The following is a 27,230-nucleotide window of genomic DNA, read 5'->3' on the forward strand; positions in this document are numbered from 1 at the left end:
TCAACCCTCATTCCCTGCCACCCTCAACCCTCATTCCCTGCCACCCTCAGTCTTCATTCCCTCCAATTCCCTGCCACCCCCAACCCCCAGCCCAGCCACCTCAACCCTCATTCCCTCCCTCCAACCCCCAAGCCCAGCCACCCTCAACCCTCATTCCTGCCACCCTCAACCCTCCCCTGCCACCCTCCAGTCTTCATTCCCTGCCACCCTCCAGTCTTCATTCCCTGCCACCCTCCAACCCCCAAGCCCAGCCACCCTCAACCCTCATTCCCTGCCACCCTCCAACCCCCATTCCCTGCCACCCTCCAGCCCCCTCAACCCCTCATTTCCTGCCACCCTCCAACCCTGCCATCCTCCAACCCTCATTCCCTGCCACCCTCAACCCTCATTTCCTGCCACCCTCCAACCCTCATTCCCTGCCACCATCCAACCCCTATTCCCTGCCCATCATTCCACCCACACACAATGAGCCTCACCCCTTACTTACTACAACTTAACCTCCAACATCCATCAACCTTAAACTAAGTCTACATCACCAACAGCCCTTAACCTCATTCTCCTCATATCACACCCCTATCCAGTTGATCATTAAGTACAGCTATGATTTTGGAAGTGCTTGCGTTCAAACACACTAACCGATCAGTTAATTACGCTTGCTTACTTTCCCAACTCCTCGACAATGGCGCTCACACCTACTGCGTTACTAGCGTTTAAGTCTGGGGTTTTCAACGAGGGTTTTTATCAGCAATGGAAGGTTAATAATATCTTGATAAAGTAATCTGCCAGGTAAAACAAACACCACGTTGACAGCCTGTTTGCCTCCCTTGTAAAGCTGTCAACATAAGCTGGTACTGATACATCATGCTTAGAAACAAATTCTCCCAGTGATGGAATGTGTACAAGATCATTGATGAATTGCTCATTACCTTGATAACTGTAAAAATAAAAAAATAAAAAAATAAAGAATGTAAAAAATATAAGATGAAGACACTGATGCATGGTTTGTCATTTAAAAAACTCAAGCTGTACCAAATGAATGACTATGTGTTAGGTTTTTTATGTATTTCAGTATGTTTTTAGATATTGATGTGGTTTAACAATTTCATATGCCCTTTAAACTGAATTGCCATATGGCAGATATTTGTACATTTAAAAATCATATTAATTTTAAAAATAAACATGTTAAGTGTCAATTTTACCTAACAGATGTGGATGGATATATTTTATCAACTACTATAAAAGCAAGCCATAAGTGCTGGTAATGACTTTCAGAGATTAATCACAAACTTTAATTTCTTCAGCTTAACGGATATGAATGGAAGCATAATTATAATGGGGCATCAGTCTGTTGTTGATGATGATGTGTTTTGCAGCCAATTTCGCTTGTAATCTTTTTTTGATATTTGAGACAATCCTTACAGTTTAACATCCCAAATTTTTGCTGAAATGATATTTAATGGTTAAAAATTTACATGTGTGTGGATCAGCCTGTCCTTTTACTAAAGAGTTCCATCAAGGGGCAACAACTCTTGTTCCACAGAAGCCAGTTTTCAGAAAAGCCCATAGCCATCTTTGTGTGTTGTTATTTTTATTCAGTTTTTCCTGTATTACAACCTAAATACCTTAATGCGTTAGAATTGATCTTCAGTAACCCATGCTTGTCGTAAGAGGTGACTGACGGGATCGGGTGGTCAGGTTTGCTGACTTGGTTGACACATGTCATCATATCCCAATTGTGTAGATCTATGGTCATGCTGTTGATCACTGGATTGTCTGGTCCAGACTCGATTATTTACAGAACGCCGCCATACAGCTGGAATATTGCTGAGTGCGGCGTAAAGCTAAACTCACCCATGCCAGTTACTAAAGCATTGTCTGTAGATACCACATATTTTTTACACATCTGGCAATCTTTAGGATTGAAACGTACTTGTATAATAAATAGAATGTTGTTAACTGACACAATGTACAACTGCCTCAATCTTGTATAACTGCCGGGCGTGGGGTAGCCTAATGGTTAAAGCGTTGGCTCGTCACGCCGAAGACCCGGGTTCGAATCCCCACATGGGCACAATGTGTGAAGCCCATTTCTGGTGTCCCCCGCCGTGATGTTGCTGGAATATTGCTAAAAGCGGCGTAAAACCAAACTCATTCAGTAAGTTGTATAACTGCCTCAACTCATTGTATAACTGACACAATCTTGTATAACTGACATAGTGACATTTTATCAAAAACAAGTTGAAATAACAGACACCGAGGTACAACACTCAACTCATTCACTCAGAAGCGACAATATTGTAGATGAGCACTTAATATGTTTAATACGGTACACTACTCCTTGTTCTGTACTGTACAAGAGACAGAAAATAATGACAGGTTTTCAAATGAAACATTAACTCAGGTGATTGTATCTTGTGATGCTCAAGAATCAAATATCAATTACTGGATTAAATTTAAGTTTCAAATAATTCTCATTCCATAAACCTTTAGAGTCTAATCTCATAAGCTCATTAAACCTACTCTGAATAATTTCATAAAAGTTCTTCAATAAGGAAAATGTGTACATGATGACAGTTATGAGGTGGGTTTTTTTCAATCAAATTTCGACCTGGCTGGTGAAAGAAAGAAACTTTACATTCAATGTCGATTAAATAAAATTGATGATGCAATCAGCCTCTTGTTAATCGAAAGATGCAAGACAGTTTGCAAGCGGAAATCCGGCGTGCATTTGGTGAGCTCACTGCATCATAAATCAGAGAGATTTATCTCGAGATAGATGGAGCTCTTAGCAAGACCGCTTGAGACAAAATTTGTAAGCTGTCAACTTGAGTGAAACTTGGCTTTGGGTTTGTGATCATTCATTGAATCGTATGGGTGCACGCAAAGAGAAATATTTCTCTTTTGGAGTGAGATTGTGTCTGGTTTGACAGTACTGGGTAAATCATTCCTGTGTTGGTGTGTGTGCCTTGATGGTTTACGAGGGAGGAAGAAGGAATGGATGCTCTCCATCTTCAGTTCACTACAGTAGCAATTACACCTGATGTATTATTTTGAAAAGTGTAATTGTATATTGTCTCATATACTTTAGTATAAATTTGATGAAATGTCTATTGCTTTTATTTCTTTGCATATATTTTCATTATATTTTTTAATTTGGAATTTCTGTCCATACTTTTTCAATTGAAGCTTGTGGGGAGGTGGGTTAGCCTAGTGATGAAAGTGTTCACTGGTCATGAGGAAGATTCCTCTGACGGGTTCAGTGTGTGTCTTTCTCCGTCATATTGCTCTAACTTTGCTAAAAGTGGCATAAAACAATACCCACTCACTCCAATTGAAACTTCAATTTGGTTTGGCTGGGCCAATAGCCAAGTGGATACATTTTAATCTGCAGTACTGGGTTCAATTCCCAACAGGGGAACAACTTGTGGCACATGATTTGTTGTACCATGGACGACAGGTTGTTATAGTTTAAGTGTATTTCTTGTTCATGTTTAAATTGTTCTTGTCATGATTGTGCTGAAATATTGCCAATGTGACATTAAGTATTAAGTAACACATTTTTGTTGTTCATGTTCAAATTGTTCTTAATTAAGTCACTTAATGTTATGTTGTGTCCTGCCGTTTTGTTATAGGAACAGTCCTTCTTTCAGTTGTTTTTGCAATTGCCAACATCATGGCAGCCAGGGGCCATAACTCTGTTTACCTACTCCAGAAGCATTGTGGGACATACATTGTTCCCAGTATTTCCAATCAGACCTGGGCGGTGGGGTAGCCTAATGGTTAAAGCGTTGGCTCGTCACGCCGAAGACCCGGGTTCGAATCCCCACATGGGCACAATGTGTGAAGCCCATTTCTGGTGTCCCCCGCTGTGATGTTGCTGGAATATTGCTAAAAGCGGCGTAAAACCAAACTCAGTCAGTCAGTCAGTCCAATCGGACCTTTTTTGGTGTACTTCCATACTGAGGCAATATCGGATTTTGAAATCTTTTAGAATTTTGATTTGCAGGTTTACTTGATAGTAACATCGATAGATGAAGATATTGTGTGTCAAATACAAGAGAATCTCGCTATGGTTATGGGCTAAAACTAGACAGAAGAAAATAATATTTCATTGTGACCTTGATCAGGATTGACAGATCACTACAACCCATTGAAAAATGCCTGTGTGCTCAAATATTTTTATTACATTTTGACCATCGGTAATGAGTGTAGCTGAAAATGATATCAGATCTGTTGACGCAGTTTGAATGACAAATGAAACTTTGACAGAGTATGAAAAGATGAGAATGGAATTTTTAGGTGTCAAATTGTTTGTGTAATTAACTTGTATCGATTGAGTTCCCCTTTGTAAAAATTATCTTGATGTGTAAAGGAAATAGATTGTCGTGGTGTGTCAAAAATATATTTGAAAATAATTTAACACCCGGTACCCGTTCTACAAACTTTTCACCACTTTTGAAATGCTGGATTAACAGGAGATAAATACATACACATGAAGGGGAAGTGTAACTGGTTTTATGATTAAGCTTGCAACAACCAATTAGAATTATTTTTAGAAATTGTAACATTATAGAATTTTCAGAACTTTGGTAAAGATCGATTTTGTAAGAGAATTAGTTAAACCTCTTGAAGTTAATTTAGGCAATAATGTTTTATATTTCCATTTTCCTCTGGAACAAGGTGGTTGTAACCAGTAGCTTCTGCTGGTCGAGTTCTTCACAAGGAGCATCGATTGAAAACAAATTAAATTAAAGTTGCATCCATTTGCCTAAAAGGATTTTGTACAGCATCGAAATATTCGGATTTTAGGTGGGAGCTCCTTAATTGTCTTGAACTGTTTCCCACACAACTGTTATTTGTTAACCCGATGCATAATTTGTGTGGCATTCGCCTCAGTATGCTTCATTAAGTCGCGTATTTAGAATAGTTATCAGTTAGATATTGTAATGACCTTTCTTTGATCAAAGACTACCCTCCGTTTGAGAGAAAAAAAACTTTATGTTGTCTTAACCACATGATCGATTAATGATTTTGATTTCTGGACCTTAGACTTCTTTGTTAACTCGTAAGGACGGCATTACAATTAAGATTTAATTCAGTACAAAAACAGGAGTGTTTTTTGGTCAGTTAAAGACATTCACTTGTACCACGTTATCAAGAACACAGCTCATAAAATGTATGAAAGACTCATCCATACTGGCTCCATCTCCAAGCTGCCACAGCCAAAATGATTTAGTCGGTTGTCGTGAAGTAGTATAATAAATCTCGGCTAAACTCTGGTGTAACAGTGTTAGAATGCACATCATCTCCTTGGTCGCGTCAGGAGTAACAGGCTGTCTTCCTGAATACTATCTCCAGCAGATATGTACACTTGCTTCAGGAACAGACGCTTTAGACGTGTAATATATATACATAGAACGTCAAACACGTCAGCCGTGACTGATTTTGGTGTTTGCTTAAGGGGACATCAAGACGTTTTGATAAAAACCGATGGCATTCGAGGCTTTGGCTCGGCACCTTTCCTTCAATATTGCTATTGATTCTGCAATTCTGGTCCAAATTGAACAAGGACCCCTGCACGCATTCAGGCAACTCCTGTGGAAATTTGGCTGGGTACACGGAGGGTGCCTGCCTGTCCCTGATTGCTATAAGCCATGATGGAGGAATATGAAGGATTAACTGGGGGGTTTGTCAGCGGGCAGCGTGAGCCCTCCAGGCCTAATTTCCGTTTTCAGCTAACCGGCCATATTTGACAGGATAAACTCCAGGGAACTTCGGAGTCAAATGTGGATGCCTGGTCCAAATCCTGGCATTGTCGTCTCAAGTCGTATTCTGTTTGAGTTTTCCGCAATTATGTCCCACAATGCACTTTGTTTGGTGTCGTCAGTTTGGCAGTGTGAGATGTATTAATACCCCCTCCAAGGACACAGTGGCGGAGTGGGTTTAATGAAATTATTACAGATGAGAAGGAATACGATTGTCAATGTAACTTGCAATCTGATTGGCTGTTTGATATCGCATAGTGCTGTTTGGATAGGTGTGGTGTGTGGTTGCTTTAGATTGGTTAATTATATTCCAACTTGGCTGATTTGGAAGGCTCGGTCTGGATTAACAGGCTTCCGGAAAATTATCCAGAGTAATAAGGATGATATTATTGATAACTATGATGATGATGGTGATGGTGGTGATGGTGATGGTGATGGTGGTGGTGGTGATATTTCATGGAATGTTTTGTAGCTGAGATACCAAGGACATACGGGAAATACTTAAATTATATTTGTTGAAGTGAACACACAGTTTACATCCTTGCTACTCTACAGGGCCTAGATTTTCGAGGCTCTCTTATCGCTAAGATAGTCGTAAGTTAATGTTAATGTATGGTACGTACGACTATCTTAGTGCTAAGAGAGCTTCGAAAATTTAGGCCCAGGACTTTGTCTTGTTATTATTCTGCAACAAAAAGAAAGGAAACCATTAAGGAATGTTTTTTTTGAGGAAAATCAAAGATTTACAAAAACATGTTCATGTCAGAAAATTATTGATTTGTAATATGCAATAATATCTGTGGTAACGCAGTGAGATTTGTCTGGTGAGTACGCCATTGATAAGTCTGTAACACAAACTTTGTGTTTCCATCAGTTTGAAAGAGACCTGTTGCCTTGACGATGATTGACAGTTGTCTGTGAAATTGATTCAACCGTCGTCAACGCTTCCTTCTTTTGAAAATGTCTCAGTACATAGACGTGCTACATACATTAACCCTCTACCAGCAACCCATTGGGGAGAACATTCAAGTAATCTGAGCTTTCCATACACTAGGGGGACTCTGCATCAGAATTATGGGTGACATTTGCCAAAAAGTTCTTAAGGCAATGAAGATAAAGACTTGTCACCATGCTGAGAATGTCTTTGCTGTTTACATCTTAAAGGGTTAAGAAAAGGATGAGCTGAAATCAATTTGGTTTTGGATTCGCGACACCCATTATGCCTTTGTCCTGTTCTCGTCACTTGCGAACGACAATTTGAATAAAATTGACGACTTTTTCTCATTAAAACCTGTAGAATTGAATGACAGTTGGGTTTTTTGGGACATGGTTGTAAAAGCTGTTAACTTTGAGTTGATTGTTGAGTTGATTGCCTGCAAATATAAAACTAATGATGTCTTGTTTCAATTCATGTCGAGATGTGTTGTTCTGAACATCACGAGAAATCTGTGTGTAGATATTTTACCTTAACATCACCAGAAATCTGTGTGTAGATATTTTACCTTAACATCACCAGAAAACTGTATCTAGATATTTTACCTTAACATCACCAGAAATCTGTGTGTGGATATTTTACCTTAACATCACCAGAAATCTGTGTAGATATTTTACCATAACATCATCAGAAATCTGTATCTAGATATTTTACCTTAACATCATCAGAAAAATGTATCTAGATATTTTACCTTAACATCACCAGAAATCTGTGTGTAGATATTTTACCTTAACATCACCAGAAATCTGTGTGTAGATATTTTACCTTAACATCACCAGAAATCTGTGTGTGGATATTTTACCATAACATCATCAGAAATCTATGTTTGGATATTTTACCTTAACATCACCAGAAATCTGTGTGTGGATATTTTACCTTAACATCACCAGAAATCTGTGTAGATATTTTACCTTAACATCACCAGAAATCTGTATCTAGATATTTTACCTTAACATCACCAAAAATCTGTGTGTCGACATTTTACCATAACATCACCAGAATCTGTGTAGATATTTTACTTTTGTCCAAGTTGTTTCCTTGATAGTACAAGAAATGAAGCCGGCATCTCACTCACGCACTCACTCACGCATGTAGGCGTATAACAGCAGGGCGGGTCAGTCAGGTCGACCTGTGCAGAACATGGCTCTACAGCACATGGATTGAGGAGTAAAAACAGTTTGCAATATGCAATCATTAGGAACATTACAAGGACCTTTTTTGTCCATTAAAACTCCTCCTTGTCAGAGTAGAGTCCATTTTCAAAGATTTCTTGTATTTTTTAGTTCGCTGATGGTGTGTTCCTGCTGAAACACTGGCTTAATCATAGATTCTTTCATCTGGTCCTGGGGTCTTTGATTCATTGGTGCCTTATAATCGGTCTTTGTAAATTTACCAAGCCCCAATTATTACCACCTGTGTGTAACTGGCAGACCACAAGCACTTCATCTTGTCGTTATAACGATCATCGATGTCTCATTTCCGTCCAAAATGATCCTTCGCTCCTCATATTGTCCTTTTTGGGACGACAAAATATTCCCCTTCGATTTAGTTGTCAAATTATGAAATTTTGATGGATATGTGTTGGCCTTCAAGCCACACCGAATGAATGTAATCACTTTGAACTGTGCTCCCTCACAGCTGATACTATTAAAAAATTCAAAGATCTTTCCGTCTTAACGGTTTGAACTTTTTTGTTTGAAGATATGGAAAGTATTTTTAACTCTGATCAGTTCCAACTGACTATTGCAATTTGACAAAGAGCACTTTTGCTGAAAGTGTATGCCATAATTGTTAATTGTTCAGAGGAATTAACAATGAAAGTATTCTTCTTAGCTTTCAACAAAGTCGAATTGAATGTTATGTAGCAGCACATTTCTCAATATAAAGCTGTGTCATCTCCAGATATCTTTCAAATTTCCTCACCACTTTGTGTGAAGAATGTGCAGTTAATGCATTTTTTGTCAGGAATTTTCACTCATTCAAACTTACGTTTTTTCAAGTTTCAAATTTTGTAGTGAAATTAAGAACAATTGAACTAATTTTCAAAAGACATTTGTCTCTCACTCGGTAGGTTTTAAAGATTGTGATAATTTTTTCCCACAATGCAAATGGTGGCTCACCCGACAGGAGATTCGACGCAGCATTGAATTAGATTAGAAAAAATCTCTTTAAACCTTCGCTCAGATTTTTCCACTCTGAAAATTCCTGTATAGTGCGATAATTAGATGGTGTGGGATTGTTCTTTGGAAATAATTAACATTACCAGGTTCTGATAGACCTTGCCGTGTCTAACTATATTCCGATTCCTTCACAGCAGGGTGTAAATTGATTATCGTAACTTTGGCGGTTGACATCGGCAGTGTTTTCTGTCAGCCCCCACGTCCCTGCCTGTGTCGATACTGCGCCAGGCTCTCTATAGTAAATTGCAGCCATAACTGCAGAAAGTCCTGTCTAACTGGAGAGGCCATGTTTTGATGACTCGACCGTACTGCCGCACGTGCTGCTTGGAACTGAGACCAGCTGCCCGCCAGGAGTAAAATTGAGATTTTATTGGTGATCGCAATTTCCAGCCACCTCATGCAGCCATTGTTTCTATTTTAAGTTGATCTGGTCAAGATACTTTGTTTAGACAATTTCCGTTTATTGCCAAGTCTGGTAGAGTTTTGGCAGGAGGCTCATCTGAAGGGGTCTGCTCGATGTTTATTCCTGTATAAACTCCCTGCACAGAATGGAGCTGTTTGGAGCCTGCGGAAACAATCTGTGCTGTGTTAGTGAGAGATATAAGAGTCAGCTTGGGGATGTATAAGTCATTAGCCAATGTCCACTCTCGGGGATTGTAATCTTCTTTTTAAATGAAAACTAGGGTTTTGGTCTCTGGTGTAATTGTAAGCGTCACAGGGGACGGATTGACTGTGCCTGACATCATAGGCCCATAGGGACAGTAGACAGTGTTTATGACACAGAAAAAATGTATTTTGTATGTCGAAAGAGGTAGTCAGACAGACAGTGTTGTGAGTGTCGTAATAGCCAGCGACACTGAATGTGTTTTGTATGTCATGAGAGGTAGTACGTCAGTCAGTGTCGTGTGTGTTATAAGAGCTGGTGATACAGACAGAATGTGTTTTGTATGTCATGAGAGGTAGTACGTCAGTCAGTGTCGTGTGTGTTATAAGAGCTGGTGATGCAGACAGAATGTGTTTTGTATGTCATGAGAGGTAGTACGTCAGTCAGTGTCGTGTGTGTTATAAGAGCTGGTGATGCAGACAGAATGTGTTTTGTATGTCATGAGAGGTAGTATGTCAGACAGTGTCGTGTGTGTTATAAGAGCTGGTGACACAGACAGAATGTGTTTTGTATGTCATGAGAGGTAGTACGTCAGTGTTGTGTGTGTTATAAGAGCTGGTGACACAGACAGAATGTGTTTTGTATGTCATGAGAGGTAGTATGTCAGACAGTGTCGTGTGTGTTATAAGAGCTGGTGATGCAGACAGAATGTGTTTTGTATGTCATGAGAGGTATGCGTCAGTCAGTGTTGTGTGTGTTATAAGAGCTGGTGACACAGACAGAATGTGTTTTGTATGTCATGAGAGGTAGTACGTCAGACAGTGTCGTGTGTGTTATAAGAGCTGGTGACACAGACAGAATGTGTTTTGTATGTCATGAGAGGTAGTATGTCAGACAGTGTCGTGTGTGTTATAAGAGCTGGTGACACAGACAGAATGTGTTTTGTATGTCATGAGAGGTAGTACGTCAGTCAGTGTCGTGTGTGTTATAAGAGCTGGTGACTCAGACAGAATGTGTTTTGTATGTCATGAGAGGTAGTATGTCAGACAGTGTCGTGTGTGTTATAAGGGCTGGTGATGCAGACAGAATGTGTTTTGTATGTCATGAGAGGTAGTATGTCAGACAGTGTCGTGTGTGTTATAAGAGCTGGTGACACAGACAGAATGTGTTTTGTATGTCATGAGAGGTAGTACATCAGTGTTGTGTGTGTTATAAGAGCTGGTGACACAGACAGAATGTGTTTTGTATGTCATGAGAGGTAGTATGTCAGAGAAGTGTTTGTGTGGTAAGTTGTGTTATAAGAGCTGGTGACACAGACAGAATGTGTTTTGTATGTCATGAGAGGTAGTATGTCAGACAGTGTCGTGTGTGTTATAAGAGCTGGTGATGCAGACAGAATGTGTTTTGTATGTCATGAGAGGTAGTACATCAGTGTTGTGTGTGTTATAAGAGCTGGTAACACAGACAGAATGTGTTTTGTATGTCATGAGAGGTAGTATGTCAGACAGTGTCGTGTGTGTTATAAGAGCTGGTGACACAGACAGAATGTGTTTTGTATGTCATGAGAGGTAGTACGTCAGTGTCGTTTGTGTTATAAGAGCTGGTGACGCAGACAGAATGTGTTTTGTATGTCATGAGAGGTAGTATGTGAGTGTTGTGTGTGTTATAAGAGCTGGTGACGCAGACAGAATGTGTTTTGTATGTCATGAGAGGTAGTACACAGTGTCGTGTGTGTTATAAGTGCTGGTGACGCAGACAGAATGTGTTTTGTATGTCATGAGAGGTAGTATGTCAGGTGTGTGTGTGTTATAAGAGCTGGTGACACAGACAGAATGTGTTTTGTATGTCATGAGAGGTAACTAAAGGATATAATGAACCAACTAAAGTGATGAACTGTTTTGGAGACCTAGACACTTCCTGTACATGTAACAAACTGTGGTTACTTTGAACTGAAATTTGTGGTTCCTTTCAGTCGTATGACTGTAGCTGAATATGAAATAAACTAAACTCTTACAATAAACTTTGGCACATGTAAACTATTTTGTATCTATGAAACTTGTTCTTATGTTTCCATTATCAATGACATGAGGTGAGGTTTCCTACAGCGTATGTTTTAAGAGAGACTGTTTCTATATCTGCAGGTGCGGACGCTCTTCGTCAGTGGACTACCCATGGATGCAAAACCAAGAGAACTGTACTTGTTGTTCAGGGCATATAAGGTAACTATAGCAATGGATGATGATAACACTGTGTTATGTCCTGTCTTGAAGATGTCGCAGACCCGTGAAGATCCGGGTTAGAAATGGTGTTCAGCAAACCATGCTTGTCGTAAAAGGCAATTGACGGGATCGGGTAGTCAGGCTCCACTTGGTTGACACTTGTCATCATATCCCAATTGCGTAGGTCAATGCTCTTGCTGTTAATCACTGGATTGTCTGGCCCAGACTTGAATATTTACAGACTGCCACCATATACCTGGAATACCACCGAGGCAACAAACAAACTGGTTCAGACAATCCTGTGATTGGCGTAGCAAGAATCAATCATCACTTTGTTCTAAAATTCCCTATTTTTTATTCAAGTGTCAGCGTATGCCTGGAATATTGATAAGTGACATAAAAATTACTTTGAACCACAGAGATCCTGTCCGAAAACACATCAGTGCTTATTTGCATTAATCTGATTTCCAAATGTATATATCAGATTTGAAATATCAGTGTACAGTCTCAGCTGCACTGATACTTGTGTTATTTGATAGATGACACATTGGTCTTGGATTTGGCGCCATCTCTTATGGTCGGCGCCGTATTGTCGTCTTTGACAATTCTGTCGTTGATGATTGTTGGACATGAAGGATATCACATTCTGACATTTATGCAGAAGCATATAATGAGTTGGATCTGTCAACGTTACTGCCGCTACCTACAAGGAAATTGTTCAAATAAGACAATGATCAGTTAGAACACACTGACCAGGAACCGCGACCTCCACTGTAAATACAGCAATTTGACAAATGAACAGGTACTTATTTTCTGTGGAGACATTTCTTCGTCCAGTTTTACACATTGTGTTTAATGTTTAATATCTTTGTGTTTCTTCATAATTGGTGACATTCTATTTCATAGTATAATCATTGATCTTGTTGTCATGGCGATGATCTATCTGCTGCTGTTTCCCACTTTGATGAAAACCATAATGGAAGTTATTACCTGTTTTGTGTCATCAACCATCGAGATGTTTTCATGAAAAGGTTTTGCTTTCAAGCATGGATTTCAGCAACAGCTGTGAAAAATGGCAGTGCCATTGTTGGCAGTGATTCAGCCATGTCTTGATCGGAGGACATTTTGGCCGCTGACTTTCCCACAGTCTGCATCATGTCAGCTCTTTTACAGATCCCTGGTCGTGAAAGTGTTGACATTCATGCTGTCGACCACTGTTTTGTCTGGTTTTATGTTTCATTTCAGTCACAAATGACCAAATAGTCTAATGTTGGCCATCTATGGATGTTTTGGCCATTGTGTAGATAAGACTGAAGCTGTTTCTTGCCATTTTACCAGTGTCTTTCATGACATCTGCTCGTTCACAGACCAGTTTTGAAATTGTTGACATTCATACTGTCGACCTCTAATATGACTGAAATGAGCTTTCATTTCTTCATACAGCTGCAACAGTGGGCTCAAAACAACATTCACTCAATCAAACCACTTAGCTCACCTGATGTGTTAAAATCCATCAGAGGTCACTTGTTGCAGTCCTTCCAAAACATGCAAGACCTCTTTTTCAAAAAGCGAGCCATTACAGCCTGATGTAGGGCCTTTCACAACCTTCAACTGATGAAATATGCCGGTGACTTCCCCCAGGTTCCTTCCTACAGTATTGATCTTCAGGACGTGTTTCTATCTGGGACTTGAGCCGCCTGATCACAAATTGCTAATACAATGAGAAAAAATCTGACACGATTTAACGCCTGTTCCGCTGGGCCATCCTGAACCAGACCAACAATTTTCATTTTGTTTTCGCAAAATATAATTCTTTTTAAGTGGTTGTCATTGTAAACACAGTTACCATGACGACCTTTGATTAAAAGATGAAGATCAAATGATGTATTCCCGAGGAACTGTTTCTTGTTGGTGAAGGTTGAGAATTTCCTTCTGGCGTGTGCTTGTGTTGTCATAGGTTTGGGCAAAACTGTGCGACTGTCTTGCTGTAAACAGGTTCTGTGCTTACTGAGTGCACAGTGAATGAAACTGTGCCTGTACTCTGGTCCTATGATAACCAACATGAGGATAAACTCACATTCATTGATGGCCATCTATGTGGGCAAAGGTGTTGGCAAACACTTCTGGCATTGGTTGGACATACACTTCCAGTGTTGAAAGATGGGCGTATGCAACTACAGATTCTGGGATATGCTTGATATTTGACAAACGGACACTCATCATTTTCATTCACGAAGTTCCCATTAATAGGTCACGTCAACTGTTAAAGACGAAGAATACCACGAGCATATAATAATTGGTCTCTAGCTTCTCGTCGCTTGTCCTACTACCAATTATATTTCTACACCAGCATCCGTGCGCTTAAATATGTCTAGACCAATTTCCGAGTTTATATTTCTTGAAGCATTATTTGACGTCATGATTCTTCATCAAGACTTGGTTCTATCCTGATATAGAGCTGATCACTTGCTTGAAATGTTTCTCAGCCGACATTCCATGTTAAATGAGATTTTTTAGAAGAATTATTTCGAATGTTTGTGCATGTGAGTTTGGTGCTGTTGACGAGTGGTCGACTGACTGTCTTCATTTATTGGAATTGATTCAGTCGTAAGCCCATGAGACAATTACAATTTGCATGACAGCATTCTCCCGATTTAGTTTTGAGACATTTGAGATTGCTACTCGCTCATGTGTGTTGCTATGGCAACCACCTTCTTTTTGTTGGAATGTTCAAGAGAAAGAAAAAGGTTCACAATTACAGACTTTGAGTAGATTTCAAGCTTTGAAATATAAAGGTCATTGGATTACGAATTAATTCAGGTCTCAAAACATTGACAACAAAACGTTCTTGGTTCTGAGAACTTTGAAGAAAACATTGAGTTTATTTCTATTTGTTTGTGTATAGAAAATGAACATTCAGATGTTTTGGCTACACAAGGTGATTCTGTGGTATTTGTGAGTGTTTACCTTTAATTCATGCACAGAACCAGTCCTTGACAGAAGTGAGGAGTTAGAGTTGTCTCCCTTTGTTAAGAAATATTTCAAATGCTGTAATGGAGGAAAATGTTGAGTTTTCCTTGTTTCACAACAACAAGGACATTTGCATTAATAGAATTTCCATTATTGATTATTTGCCCCAAAATAATATATACTCAAGTGTGTTGTGAATAAATGTCATTGTAAGTCGACTCGAAAGCTGTTACGGGAAAGTGCATGTCAGGCTTAAAATTATCACCGCACTTTACAGTAATGAGATTCCACCGTTTGAAATACTTTTCAGTTTTGTATCGAATACAAATTACACAGGAGAGGAAATGGAAGATGGAAAATTGAAATCTGGATTGAAAAACTGAGCACTGACAAGGCGTTAAAACGAGATCGGACATAAGGCTGAAGAAGGGATTAAGTCACATCGTCCCCTGGGGTGTCGTTACAGAAACAACGACTATTGATCACATGGCAATAACAACTGGATGACGATTTTCATATACAACACCAGGCAATCAGTGGATTTACGTCTTCCCTGATACATGTTTATGTGGGATCATCGATCTTAAATATATTTGTCACGACATGTTGGGCTGTGACTGTTTCCACAATGATGTTTGTCATTTGTGGAGTGAAGGACACACCAGGATCCGCTAGTCAAGGTTAGACCCCAGTATTCACCCCATGAGACATCCCAGAGTCCAGCACAGCCCATGTGTTTCATGACATCAGTAGCAGCCACAACTTTCAATGCCATGATCTCCATCTGCATCAAACTGACATGTCGGGATTCATTTAGTGGCAATAAACCCGACACACTCACTCATTCCAAATATTCTTCAGGTGAAGGCCAGTGATGAGACTGGGAGGTCCAGGGTGCACACTAGATGGAGGGAAGCTGTCAACTTCCTCTTTGTTTGTTTGTTTGTTGTTTAACACTGCATTCAGTAATATTCCAGTTACATGGCGGCACTCTGTAAACAATTGAGTCTGGACCAGATCAACAGCATGAGCATTGATATACACAACTGTCAACATCTGTCAACCAACACAGGGAGCCTGACCACCCGATCCCTTTAGTCGCCTCTCATGACAAGCATGGTTTGCTAAAGACCAGTTCTAGCCCGGGAAGATCACAAGCATGGGTTCCTGAAGACCAGTTCTAGCCCGGGAAGATCACAAGCATGGGTTCCTGAAGACCAATTCTAGCCCTAGAAGATCACAAGCATGGGTTCCTGAAGACCAGTTCTAGCCCGTATCTTCACAGGTTTGTCTTCCTTGTTGACAACTTCAGAGTGATTCATCTTGTGACATAAATACAGCGATGTGTATATCCCACTGACAGTGAGGATCAGCTTTGGGAGATGGCTCATTCAACTTAATGTTAGTTTACACAGTTTTGTGCCGAGCATTGAGTAGTTTTCATCTTGGCAGAGCTGCACGTAATAGGGCTGGGATATAGATCCCCCTTGGGTGCACTCCCGTATCCCGACTCACCTGCAGTCTGGATATTCCTGGCAATGGCTGCACGGCCAGGAGGACCAGACTTCTTCCCGGCCAGCCAGATAACTATTCAGGTGTGAAGTCCGCACTCCACACGTAACTTCCCTGTGCTTCAAGCATATGCATGAATACTCGCCATAGAGGGTCTTTTTCCATGCCATTGATTTTTGCAGTGCAAATTTGCCCCGCGGGACTGGAGCATGGCAATTGTGAGATGCATGGAGCTAAGATAGTGTCTAAGACCTTCGATAATTATTGATTTGTCCCTCCATCTCCCACAAAAACCATCCCCCCTTGCTACAATGAACGTTGAAGTTGGCCTGCTTGATGGACGGACGATCATGTGTATTTTTAATGAGCCAAAGTAGAGCTAGATTATTCTGGCAGTTCATGGCTCGAAGTGCTCTCCGGCAAAGTGTTAGTTTTGTTAAACGAGCAATACCTTTGAGAAAAACTTCCATATCTGCTCCAACCTGTGTCCCCAGCTGGGCTGACAGGAATGGTGATGGGGAACAACCAATGTTTACTTAATATTTTGAAGGTTTTTCCCTGATTCCCAGTCGTTTGGTGATGGCAGCTCTTCCAGATTCATGTCAACATCCGTTTTGTTGCTGTACATCGATGCAATTTCACCTTGTTTGTCTTAGTTTTTAATGTCACTATGAAGTTTTTCAAACCCGAAATGTCAAATATTAAATACACAAACACTCTCTAATGATAATCATTACAGAAATGGAAAAGTGAATCAGTGATATTAAATTTGTCTGTGAAAGGATTTTTCCTTTCACAGAATGGAAACGGCAGCTTCATCTTCACCTGCTGCTGCCATGTTTGAATCTACAAAAATATTTCACGTCGCAAATGGCGCTCACTGTCATTGTCAGGGTCCTTCCACACTTTGTGGGCATTCCTGGTGTTTGATTCTGGGTACAATGTATACCTCACTTCCCGTGACCGTTAAATGTTTAACTCAAGTACGAGACCCCAAATCAAACCTTACGCATTGTGATTGTCATGTGTTGCTATCATTTTCAGGGTTTTGAAAATGGTTTATTAAAAGTTATGGGGAAGCCTGGCAAAAATAACTGTGTGAGTATATGAGAAATTCTGTGGATGCACACATACGTGGTCACATGACATGTCACATGACATGCCACATGACCTGTCAAATGATCACCCAGCTACCAAAGTATTCACTTTCACAGTCGGCTTTCAACACCCCACAAGTCACGCCTGTCATACATTCTCACATCACATGATATGGTATTACTAGTCGTGTAATGATGTCATTTAGATGTTGTCGAAAACTTTCCATTAATCATTGGATTTCTTCAGGTATGGAAATAAATAATGACTGAAACTGAAACTGCCCCCAGTAAATCAATTCTACATCAGTGTTCAATGTTGCGCAATCAAAATTTATGTATTGTAAATTGTTCTCATCAATTGTAAATCAATGTTTTGTTTTTCTATACTGTTTTAATACTAAAAGAAACCTATTTTTTCTAAGAATAAGATTGTTAAGGCACATTGTAGTAATGTCTTTTCATGAAACAAGTTTTAAATGGAAAATTGTACATCACACTAACAGAATGTCCAGCAATGCATGAGAATCTAAAATATTCAAGTCCTGAAAATGTCAAGACAGTAACAACCGGAACTGCACATGAGCTTTCACAGATGGCGATTCTCTTGCAAAAGAGAATCCGTAGAGTGTTGCATTTTCACTGACACGGGGGAGCACCGTCACATGACGAGATAAAAACTCACATGCTAGCGACACCGCATGTAGATATGCCAACTACCGTTGGTACACCACCTTACAATGGAGCAAGCGCCATTAACACATTGATTGCATCAGCCGACTTGCAGTAGCATCACGTTGCACGTTTCTATTCTTGCAGGGATATGAAGGTTCACTTCTCAAGGTCACCAACAAAAACGGCAAAAACACATCAGTAAGTATTCACCGTCACTGAGAGTTATCTCCACTTTAATGCAGACTTTTCAAGTGATCAGAAGGAAACTAGCAATGTTCAATTTGTATTTTGTCTGCGTCTGAAGTTTGAAAGGTCTAGCAAGGAAAGGGAGATCACTCAGGAAGGTTAAATACAAGCAAAGGTTCACTTGTCAACCTGTTATAAATATAAAAAGGAAACTTTGTGATGTATTTGGCCTTCCACAATTTCACTCATATACTAATGTAAATTGATAAGGGAACGCTTCACCAAAGAAGCAAGCTCCAAATCAAGAAGTAAAGTATCGGTATCTGATTTGACTTTACAGTACCATCCCTTTCAGGCAACTTTTGTCACCTCCAGGTGACTCACAGCTTGCTGAACATAGCTTATCCCTTATTACTTTCCATGAGTATATTTGCTCTCTATGAACATTTTGTGTTTTTTGGTTTTTGTTAACGTTGTATCCATCTGTCAGCCTTTCTTCAAGATGTCCTTGTTTGAATGTATAATTTCAATCTGTACATCTTCTGACAAGTGCTTGAAGATTTCTCAACAAAATGTTCATATCAGTGGGTGCATGTGGGTGTTGGGATCGGATGAAGCTGCCTACAATCACTGCATCACAGCCCCCGCATGGCATGATGGGGGACTTACTGATGCAGCACTGTTAAACTCAATCATTCTCCATGAGCTTAACTGTATAGCCTATATCTGCACATTGAACTCCATCAGTAAACTGATTCTCATCAACGCTCGGCTCTTTGTAAGGAAATCTGTCTTTCAATAGGACAGTGCATTGTATTTCAATTTGAGATCAAAACATCACAGGAGAAATGATAGTTTCCAGGAAAGTAATCTTCATACCAAGTATGTAGTGATACAGGTTATACAAATGAATGGGCATTGTATTACAGTATAATCTGAGATCAAACATTTGGGTATTATATTCCTGATAAATAGCCTCTGTGCAGCTATGTCACGTGAATGTTGATAGATGAAGGAGTAAATATCTCAAACATTGTATCCCTTATAAACAGAAGTTGGGGTCTATAAACTCTCTCGCTTATATGTCAATTCTAATGCCATTCCAAGGCAAGATGGCAGCGTGGTCCGCTGAGGAGTGGGTGCTTGTTTCAGCCTTGTAGAGAACTGGTACATGCAGTAGTGGTGTAATGCTCTGTCCTGGTGTCTTCCTGTTTTGTTCTGCTGTTAAGTATTGTTGAGTATGCATATGTCATGTCTTGTCTTCAGCTTCGTATTGTGCTAATGTCATCTTAAACTTTCCTTTTAACTGCAGTTGACTCAAACAACCTGTGAATTCAGATAGTGTGTGTTGATACAGTCTGATGATCTTTGTGATAAATTCAGTATGTTTGTTCAAGGAACAAACTACCTTGATTGGCTAAATATTTGTTTGATAAGACAAATACCTAACTTCCAAACTCCAACCTCAATCCCCAACATCCATCCTCCATTCTCCAACCTCAACCCCCAACATCCATTCTCCAACCTCAACCCCCAACATCCATCCTCCAACCTCAACCCCCAACATCCATCCGTCCTCCATTCTCCAACCCTAAGATCCCCCATCATAAGCAAACTATAGTATCATAATGGATTTAAATTAACCTAGAACTAAATTATTTGTTGCTTAAATTCCTTGTTAATATCAAAATCCTTATTAAAATGAAACCGTTATAATGAAATATTTGTAACGAGTAGCGAACAACCCTTGAGGACTCTGTTAAATACAAATCCCTTTGATCTTAACAATGTATAGCTAAGTGCAGTCTTTAACCTTTATCAACAGTAAATCACAAAAATAAAGAGTTTTGATTATCTTTAATGTGTCTGCTACCAACTTGCATACAATAATTCTCGATATAGTCATTTGAAGTAATGCTTCTAATCATTACAATTCTCTGTTGTTAAATTTTAATACTTTTTATAGACATGATACCAGTGAATGAGCTTTACGTCACTTTCAGCAATATTATAGCAGTATCAACATGAATTGATGCTTTCAGTGAACTGGCAGCTAATCTGATCAATGGGAGTTTATGGGATTAGTTTCCAAAAAGAATGTTTCGACTCAGAAAAACCTTATCCATAATGGAAGTTGTTCACCATGCAGGACAATTTGAGGACGGGCTAAAGTTTCTGTTTCTGGTCAAGCATCATCATTGAAATAGGAGAAATATGAAATAATACTGTTATCACAGAAATATGACAAACATGAAAATAAGATCCCCAACCTGTAAAATTGTACAAAATGTTGAAATGTCAACATTGTTTGATGGTCATTAATTAATTAACTAAAAAAAACATATCGTGTTTAAAAGCTTGACTGGTATACAGGTCTTCAGTTCACGTCACTATGGCAGGCAAACGTAAAGCTATCACCTTTGACACCAAGCTTCAGATAATTCAGGCTGTAGATTCAGGTGTAAAATCTAAGACAAACATGGCTTTCGACTTTGGCATTCCAAAATCCACTCTGAGTTCCATTATTAAGAATCGCGAATCTATTCTTGCAAAATCTGTGTTTACTGATTTTGGCCCCGCCAAATCCAAGATGGCGGTCAAATGTGAATAACGAACAACGGATATAGCGAACTAAATTTCTTGGTCCCTTGGAGTAGGTTATATCCATGTTCTAGTGTATATGCAGCATCTTTGTCCAGGTATTCAGTATTGTGTGTAATAGAAGCTGTAGCTCTTCCAATACAGTACTTGGTGCTTGGTTCCTTGTGGCAGTGTTGACGTAGTTGTAGTCTCAGTGGTGTAGTAGACGTTGGTGCATCTTCAACATTCCCTTATACACCTTTAATGCAATTTGCAAAATTGATGGTCAAAGTAATCCTAAGAATATTGTTTTTATGTAACAATGCTAAAATCTTTTTTTCACATTTGTCCTATTTTGTTAAAGAAGTCTGTTTTCAGGGTGTTTTTTGTGTCTTTGTTCATGTAGTTTTGGACATTAAAACGCATTAATTACTGTAGATGCGTTTTAATTTTCAGCCAGTGGGATTTGTCACGTTCATATCCAGAGTGGCTGCTGAGTCGGCCAAACAGGACCTTCAGGTGAGACCTCATGACATTATTGTGATCTCGTAAACTTGTAACCAGGAGGGGGGCGGTGGGGTAGCCTAGTGGTTAAAGCGTTGGCTCGTCACACCGAAGACCCGGGTTCGATTCCCCACATGGGCACAATGTGTTAAGCCCATTTCTGGTGTCCCCCGCCGTGATATTGCTGGAATATTGCTAAAAGCGGCGTCAAACTAAACTCAGTCAGTCAGTCAGTGTAACCAGGAGACGAAATGGTACAATTCTTTTTCTAATTTAAAACTTGTGATTGAACTAATAATCTGATGTGCAGACACTACATTCCCAAAAAAATTCTGGATAACCTGTAAAGAAGTGACCTCCAGCTTGTCTTAAGAGGCGACTAACAGGATCAGGTTGTTAGGCTCACTGACTTGGTCCACACGTGTCACCGTATCCCAGTTATGTAGATCAATGTTCATGATGTTGATCACTGTATTGTCTGGTCCAGATTATTTACAGTCCGCCATGACTGGGTTTTTACCATGATCATGATGAGGATGTGTTTCTTTCAGGGAGTAAGATTCGACCCTGACCTCCCCCAGACTTTGAGATTGGAGTTCGCCAAGAGCAACACAAAAGTGACAAAGCCTAAACAACAGTCTCCGCAGCTCGCTGCCACCCACCCGACCATCATCCACCCTCTGACAGGACGTAAGTACACCCCCATCTTGCCCACAAGTGCACAGACACATTCTACAACTACCTTTCCCTGGGGGGAACCCAGTACCTCAGGCTTGTCTTCCTGTGAGGATTATATAGGCAGTTAAAAGCCACAACAAGGTGTCTTGGCTGGACATCCCCAATATCCTGGGAATAACAGTCACTTAGAACACAGTACCGCGTGCTTGTCTGGCTAGTGGGATTACAGGGTTGCTGAAACATCCAGTATCCTGAGCTTGTCTCCCCTTGGTGAGTACCAGGCTGATTGTGTGTGTTTGTACCACATGGCTAGGTGCTCATGCTACCAGAGACCTCCAAACCTCTGGTCCCCCCCACCAGCTTATACTGATAATGGCGATTGTTCCACTGTCCCCGAAGACACTTGCACGATCCAGCACAGAAGCATCATGACACCAACACCATTCTGTTTTTCTTAAGTATGACCCTCTACATAGTGTTGACGTCAACTCAGGGTGTCGTTGGGTCCTTGTCAAAACCCACATGTCAAAGTTCTATGATTCAGAGGTCCTGAGAATTAATAGCACAAAACCTTGAGGTCTCCGCGGCCTAATATCTTATATTTTTACAAAGAAGATGCTTTGATGTAAAATAATTTTGTCATTAACGTCAACTTGAGTCAGTAGGTTTTAGCCTAATTTCCCTGCACTGATCTGGTTTTGTTTAGCATCATATTGAGTTATGCATTTCATTTTGTCAACTGCTTTAGCCTCTGAGACTTGGAACAGTAAATGTCATGTTATATTTTTATGATGCTTTACTTGATTAATTAATACAAGAGCCAAATAAGGACTTTTTCTCTGTTGGGGGAACATGTTCCACACAGGCGGAAAATGGCCACCTTGTTCCCTGCTCTAGGAACATGTGCAACATCTGGCTCAATGCTCATCACATAGCTGAAATATTGCTGAAGTGGACTGCATCTGGCTTCATATATACCCAACATCCAGACTCTTGCCCTCTCTGTCTGGCTTAAATATTGCTACAGTTTGACGTAAATTTGGTTTTCTATGCACCCAGTGTAACTTGTTGCTGAATGTGGCTGAAATATTGCTGAAGTGGACTGTACATGTTCTTCATCTATACCCCACCATCCAGTGTGATTCTTGCCGCTCAGTGTGGCTGAAATATTGCTGAAGTAGGACTACATCTGCCCTACATGTAAATCCTGGTAGGACTCGTTGCTCAATATGGCTGAAATATTGCTAAAGTGGGACTGCATCTTCTCTACACCCTGACTTCCAGTGTGACATCCCGTCTTGTATATTTGTGAATGTTCAGCACATCATGAATCCATATAACATTGCTTTGCACGGACGTGCTTTATGTGTTCCCGCACAGTCTAAGTCGGCCGATGGTCTCGCTTCTACTTACAGACCAACCTGTTTCATGCAAAGTAATGTTGAAACAAACACGAAAGAATCAGCAAATTAGAAAATAATATTGTATTGTTACAATACAGTGAAACCCTGTTACCATTATCCTATCCCTCAATTAAGGAATGATCATGGTTTGGAAAGGGACATTGCTCTTGTTGGTTCAAATATAAAGGGACACCACTCATCTGGGTCCATATTCAAATAGACATTACTCTATAAATCGATGTATAAAGGGACATTACTCTATAAATCTATGTATAAAGGGACATTACTCTATAAATCTATGTATAAAGGGACAGAACTCATGTCATTCAAATAGACATCAAATCTATGTACAAAGGGACATAACTCTGTAAATCTATGCACAAAGGGACATAACTCCAGACCATGATTTGTATGTGGAAATTTCACTGGGAATGGTAGTGTGTATAGTAGTGGGTTTCACTGTACTGTTATCAAATTCTCATCAAGAACTCTTTTGGTATGCTCTTTAAGAGTTTGGCTTTGCCTTTGAATGAACCAGGTTCTGTCAGTAGGTTGATTTGATGCTACAAGGTTTGGTCAAGCAAGGAGAGGCTGAATGTGCATGCTGCTCTCGGAGGCATACTGGTTCCTACTCTGAGTCCCATGACTCTGTTGAATGTGTGTTGAACATGTGTTGAATGTGTTGATGTACGGTATGATGTCCAGTCTCTCTAATATAAGCACCAAATATAGTCTTGAATAGGCACCCTTGAATTACTTTGAGGCACTTAATAACAATAAGCACTTAGAAACTAAAAACATTAAATTTAAACCCAGACAGTTAGTATGGAGTAACATAAGGGCAACAATATGAAGATTATTCTTCTCTTTGACTATTTCTGAGAAATGACATCATTAAAAAGTATACACTGGCATTTCTCATACATTACATTCATCCACTGTATGGATGGTGAAAGAGATGGCCAAAACTCGCAAATTGATATTCACATTTAAACCTTATGAACTTTATGTTATTTAATTTTACAAAAGGGATTAAAAACTTGACATTTGTCATTGGTTGCCCTATTAATCAGCATTCTTTGCATAAAATTTGCATACAGTGTAAAATAACCTCATAGCTTGAATTGATTGTATCAAAGAATTTGACATGTTCTTAAGATATTTGTTATTCTTGTGATTGTCACCAAAATTATAACATTGATCATTGTACAAGGAAGTAATTTGTTTTAACTTGCAGTTAAGCCTGAGACAGAAAATACCTTTTCTTCTAAAAAGCTCTTAAACAGGTTGAATAAGGATTGGACTTCTTTCTAGATGTTAAAATTGGTCATGAGATTCACTTCAATACTACATACTGAATAATACTGAATAACATTTTCATGACTTATAGGGTGTGTGATAGCCTATAGTGGGGTTGTAGGTACAGTGTTGGTACTTTGTGAAGGGATTAGAATATACCCCCAAAGTCGTGTTCCTCAAGAAAAAGAAGTTGGCATCCATGCATACCCCGACTGCCCCATTAACATTTAGACTAGGACACTGAATGAAGAACAAGCACTTTATGAAATCTACTTTTGGGAGTAACATGAAAAAATATCTTTCTCATATATTGTAAATCAAATTTCAAATTTAGTTCAAATAAACAAATATAAATTGATCTGACCATCTATGCTTATTAAATCCGTATCATATATCATGTTTGCTTGTGAATTTTTTAGAATGGATTTGTGTCATTCAGTCTTTCGATAGATTCCAAAAAATATATATATGATACATTTCAATTGTCTTTCATGTGTTTTTAACTGAAAGGTAAAATACAATGAAATCAGTAAATAGTGTTAAAGAAACAAATAATAATTGATTTAGAAAGCGCCTAGTAACCTCGGCAGGTGCTCACTGGCGCTATGACAAAGTTAAGACCAAATTCATGTAAAAGATAGAACAGTAATGAAATATGGTTCAACGGTTTTTCATGTATTTTTTACAGATGAGCTAAATGTAGTTTAATCAGTAAATAGTTTTCAATGAAAAAAATTTGATTGTTTTTTTTTCACATTTAGTCTAATAAAACACATTGAGTCATTAAGTAGTCTTAATCCTAAGATCTGGGCAGCTTATACGAGAGAGATGTTACCAGTGTGTTTGCAAATGACCTCCTGTATTTCACTCACCCTACTAGCAATTCACGTGTGCGTGTCTTTTTTACCTTCACTTGCAGAAGAGTTAGGTGCCGCCTTTTTCCCGGGCTGCCCCGAAGCGTGGGCCCCTCACCCTCTTGCTCCGTACCCCGAACTGGCACCGACAGCGGCAGCGTTACACCACACTGCACTTATTCAACACCCGGCTCTAGCACAGGTACCGGTGCGGGTTAGTGTCTCCTGTCCTTCATTTATTGCACAGTGCAAAGAAACGAGTGGCGAAAGGAGGCCGTTCGGTCGTACGTCGGTCGGTTGGTCGTACGTCAGTCGTAGTTGTTACTCTGTGATCTGTGTGACACTATAGATGGGGTTCTCTGCTCACATTTTCCACCATGTACTGCACCTTAACATGTTGTCAAAACACTGTGACAGTCGTTTACTTGTTTACATATACTATCAAGGTAGCATATGTTGGAGAGAGGTTTAACGGAATTTAAGAATCCTATATTCTAATACACGTAAGTTTAAAGAAAAAGTTAAGGTGTAATGTCAAAAGCTGAAAATCTCATATTTCAAACAGACTGTGTTTGATTCAAAAATTTAACATGACATCACAGTGTTTAAATAGATAAGTATATACTTGCTAGAAAAGTAACGGTACTAGAATTGCTGTACTAACTTATTCAAGAGAAATACTTTTGGTATATTGTAGACTGGACGGCAATTATTTGTGAATTTTCATATGAATGCATAAATGTAGTCTGAATATCAAATTTGGGAAACAAATGGGGGTTGGGGGGTTGGGGTTGGGTTACAGTTTAGGTGATGCAATAGTATAATAAGAGGCAGTTGAGGGGGGACCAAGCTGAATACCAAATGAGCCCACACGAAACTACCCAAAATATTTCTGTTTGATATAACGTTTATAACACATTAAAAGTGTCAAAGGTATTTCATAGCCTAATCTTTGCAACTGAAAAGCGTCTTGTTTTTTTTTATGGTGATCATGTTTGTGATTATTTCAAATTACCCAATCAGTCAAACCTCGGCTTTGTGCTGCTGTTGTCAGATACTACTTCCCAAACACCTTGTCATAGTCACAGCTGTCACATACTGTATCCCTAACACCCAGTCAGTTTTCTAAAGCTGTCATGTACTACTTTCCTAACTCCTTGTAAGAGTGTTATAAATCTGTCACATACTACTTTCCTAGCAACTGTATATTAGGCTGGTATGTTTGATGTGTTAATGTACATGTTTCAGGTTGAATACCATCAAGTTCTAGAAAGGTATACATAAGCACAAATCCCATATTTGACAATTCAGCTTAAGTTCAACTTAAGTTCACCATTTTCAAATTCCAGAACATGCTTTGGCAACACTTCCAAGCATGATGACGGTCCACTTCAAGTCCACCATAAGTCCACTCCAAGTCCACTTTTACTAAGCCACTGTGAATGCTCTGTGGCTACTTGAATACACGTGCAAATCTCACCTACTAAGACCACCTAGGCCCTGACACTGAGATGCTAACTCGAAGCACAGGCTCGCATGGTTTATATGGCAAACATCTTGAGTTATCTCCCTTGAATGGAAGGGCATTTCAAACATCTTTCATAACTAACTCTGTTTTTGGTTGCGATGTCTGATGAAGTGAATTATTTCTCTTTGTTTGCCCTTTTTTCAGTAAACACTTGTCGAGAGACACGTTCCATACACATTCTGAAA

At 39.5% G+C, this 27,230-nt stretch overlaps 1 protein-coding gene across 9 annotated transcripts in view; it reads left to right on the plus strand.

The window, feature by feature from the left end:
* Positions 1 to 27,230, plus strand: part of LOC124257957 (protein couch potato-like) — a 194,104-nt gene that overhangs the window by 143,838 nt on the left and 23,036 nt on the right. For 5 of the 9 annotated variants that reach the window (XM_046692024.1, XM_046692023.1, XM_046692021.1 and 2 more), the window contains exons 2-7: positions 11,685 to 11,762; positions 17,289 to 17,342; positions 18,158 to 18,211; positions 21,236 to 21,298; positions 21,835 to 21,973; positions 25,583 to 25,731. In XM_046692024.1, the coding sequence (XP_046547980.1) occupies positions 11,685 to 11,762; positions 17,289 to 17,342; positions 18,158 to 18,211; positions 21,236 to 21,298; positions 21,835 to 21,973; positions 25,583 to 25,731 (537 nt within the window). The remainder of the gene's footprint in view (positions 1 to 11,684; positions 11,763 to 17,288; positions 17,343 to 18,157; positions 18,212 to 21,235; positions 21,299 to 21,834; positions 21,974 to 25,582; positions 25,732 to 27,230) is intronic. The other 4 variants (XM_046692022.1, XM_046692029.1, XM_046692027.1 and 1 more) reach the window with 3 other exon arrangements.

This window comes from Haliotis rubra, unplaced genomic scaffold (genome assembly GCF_003918875.1).
Source record: "Haliotis rubra isolate DU_JTF1 unplaced genomic scaffold, ASM391887v1 Scf678, whole genome shotgun sequence".
Classification (NCBI taxonomy): domain Eukaryota; kingdom Metazoa; phylum Mollusca; class Gastropoda; order Lepetellida; family Haliotidae; genus Haliotis; species Haliotis rubra.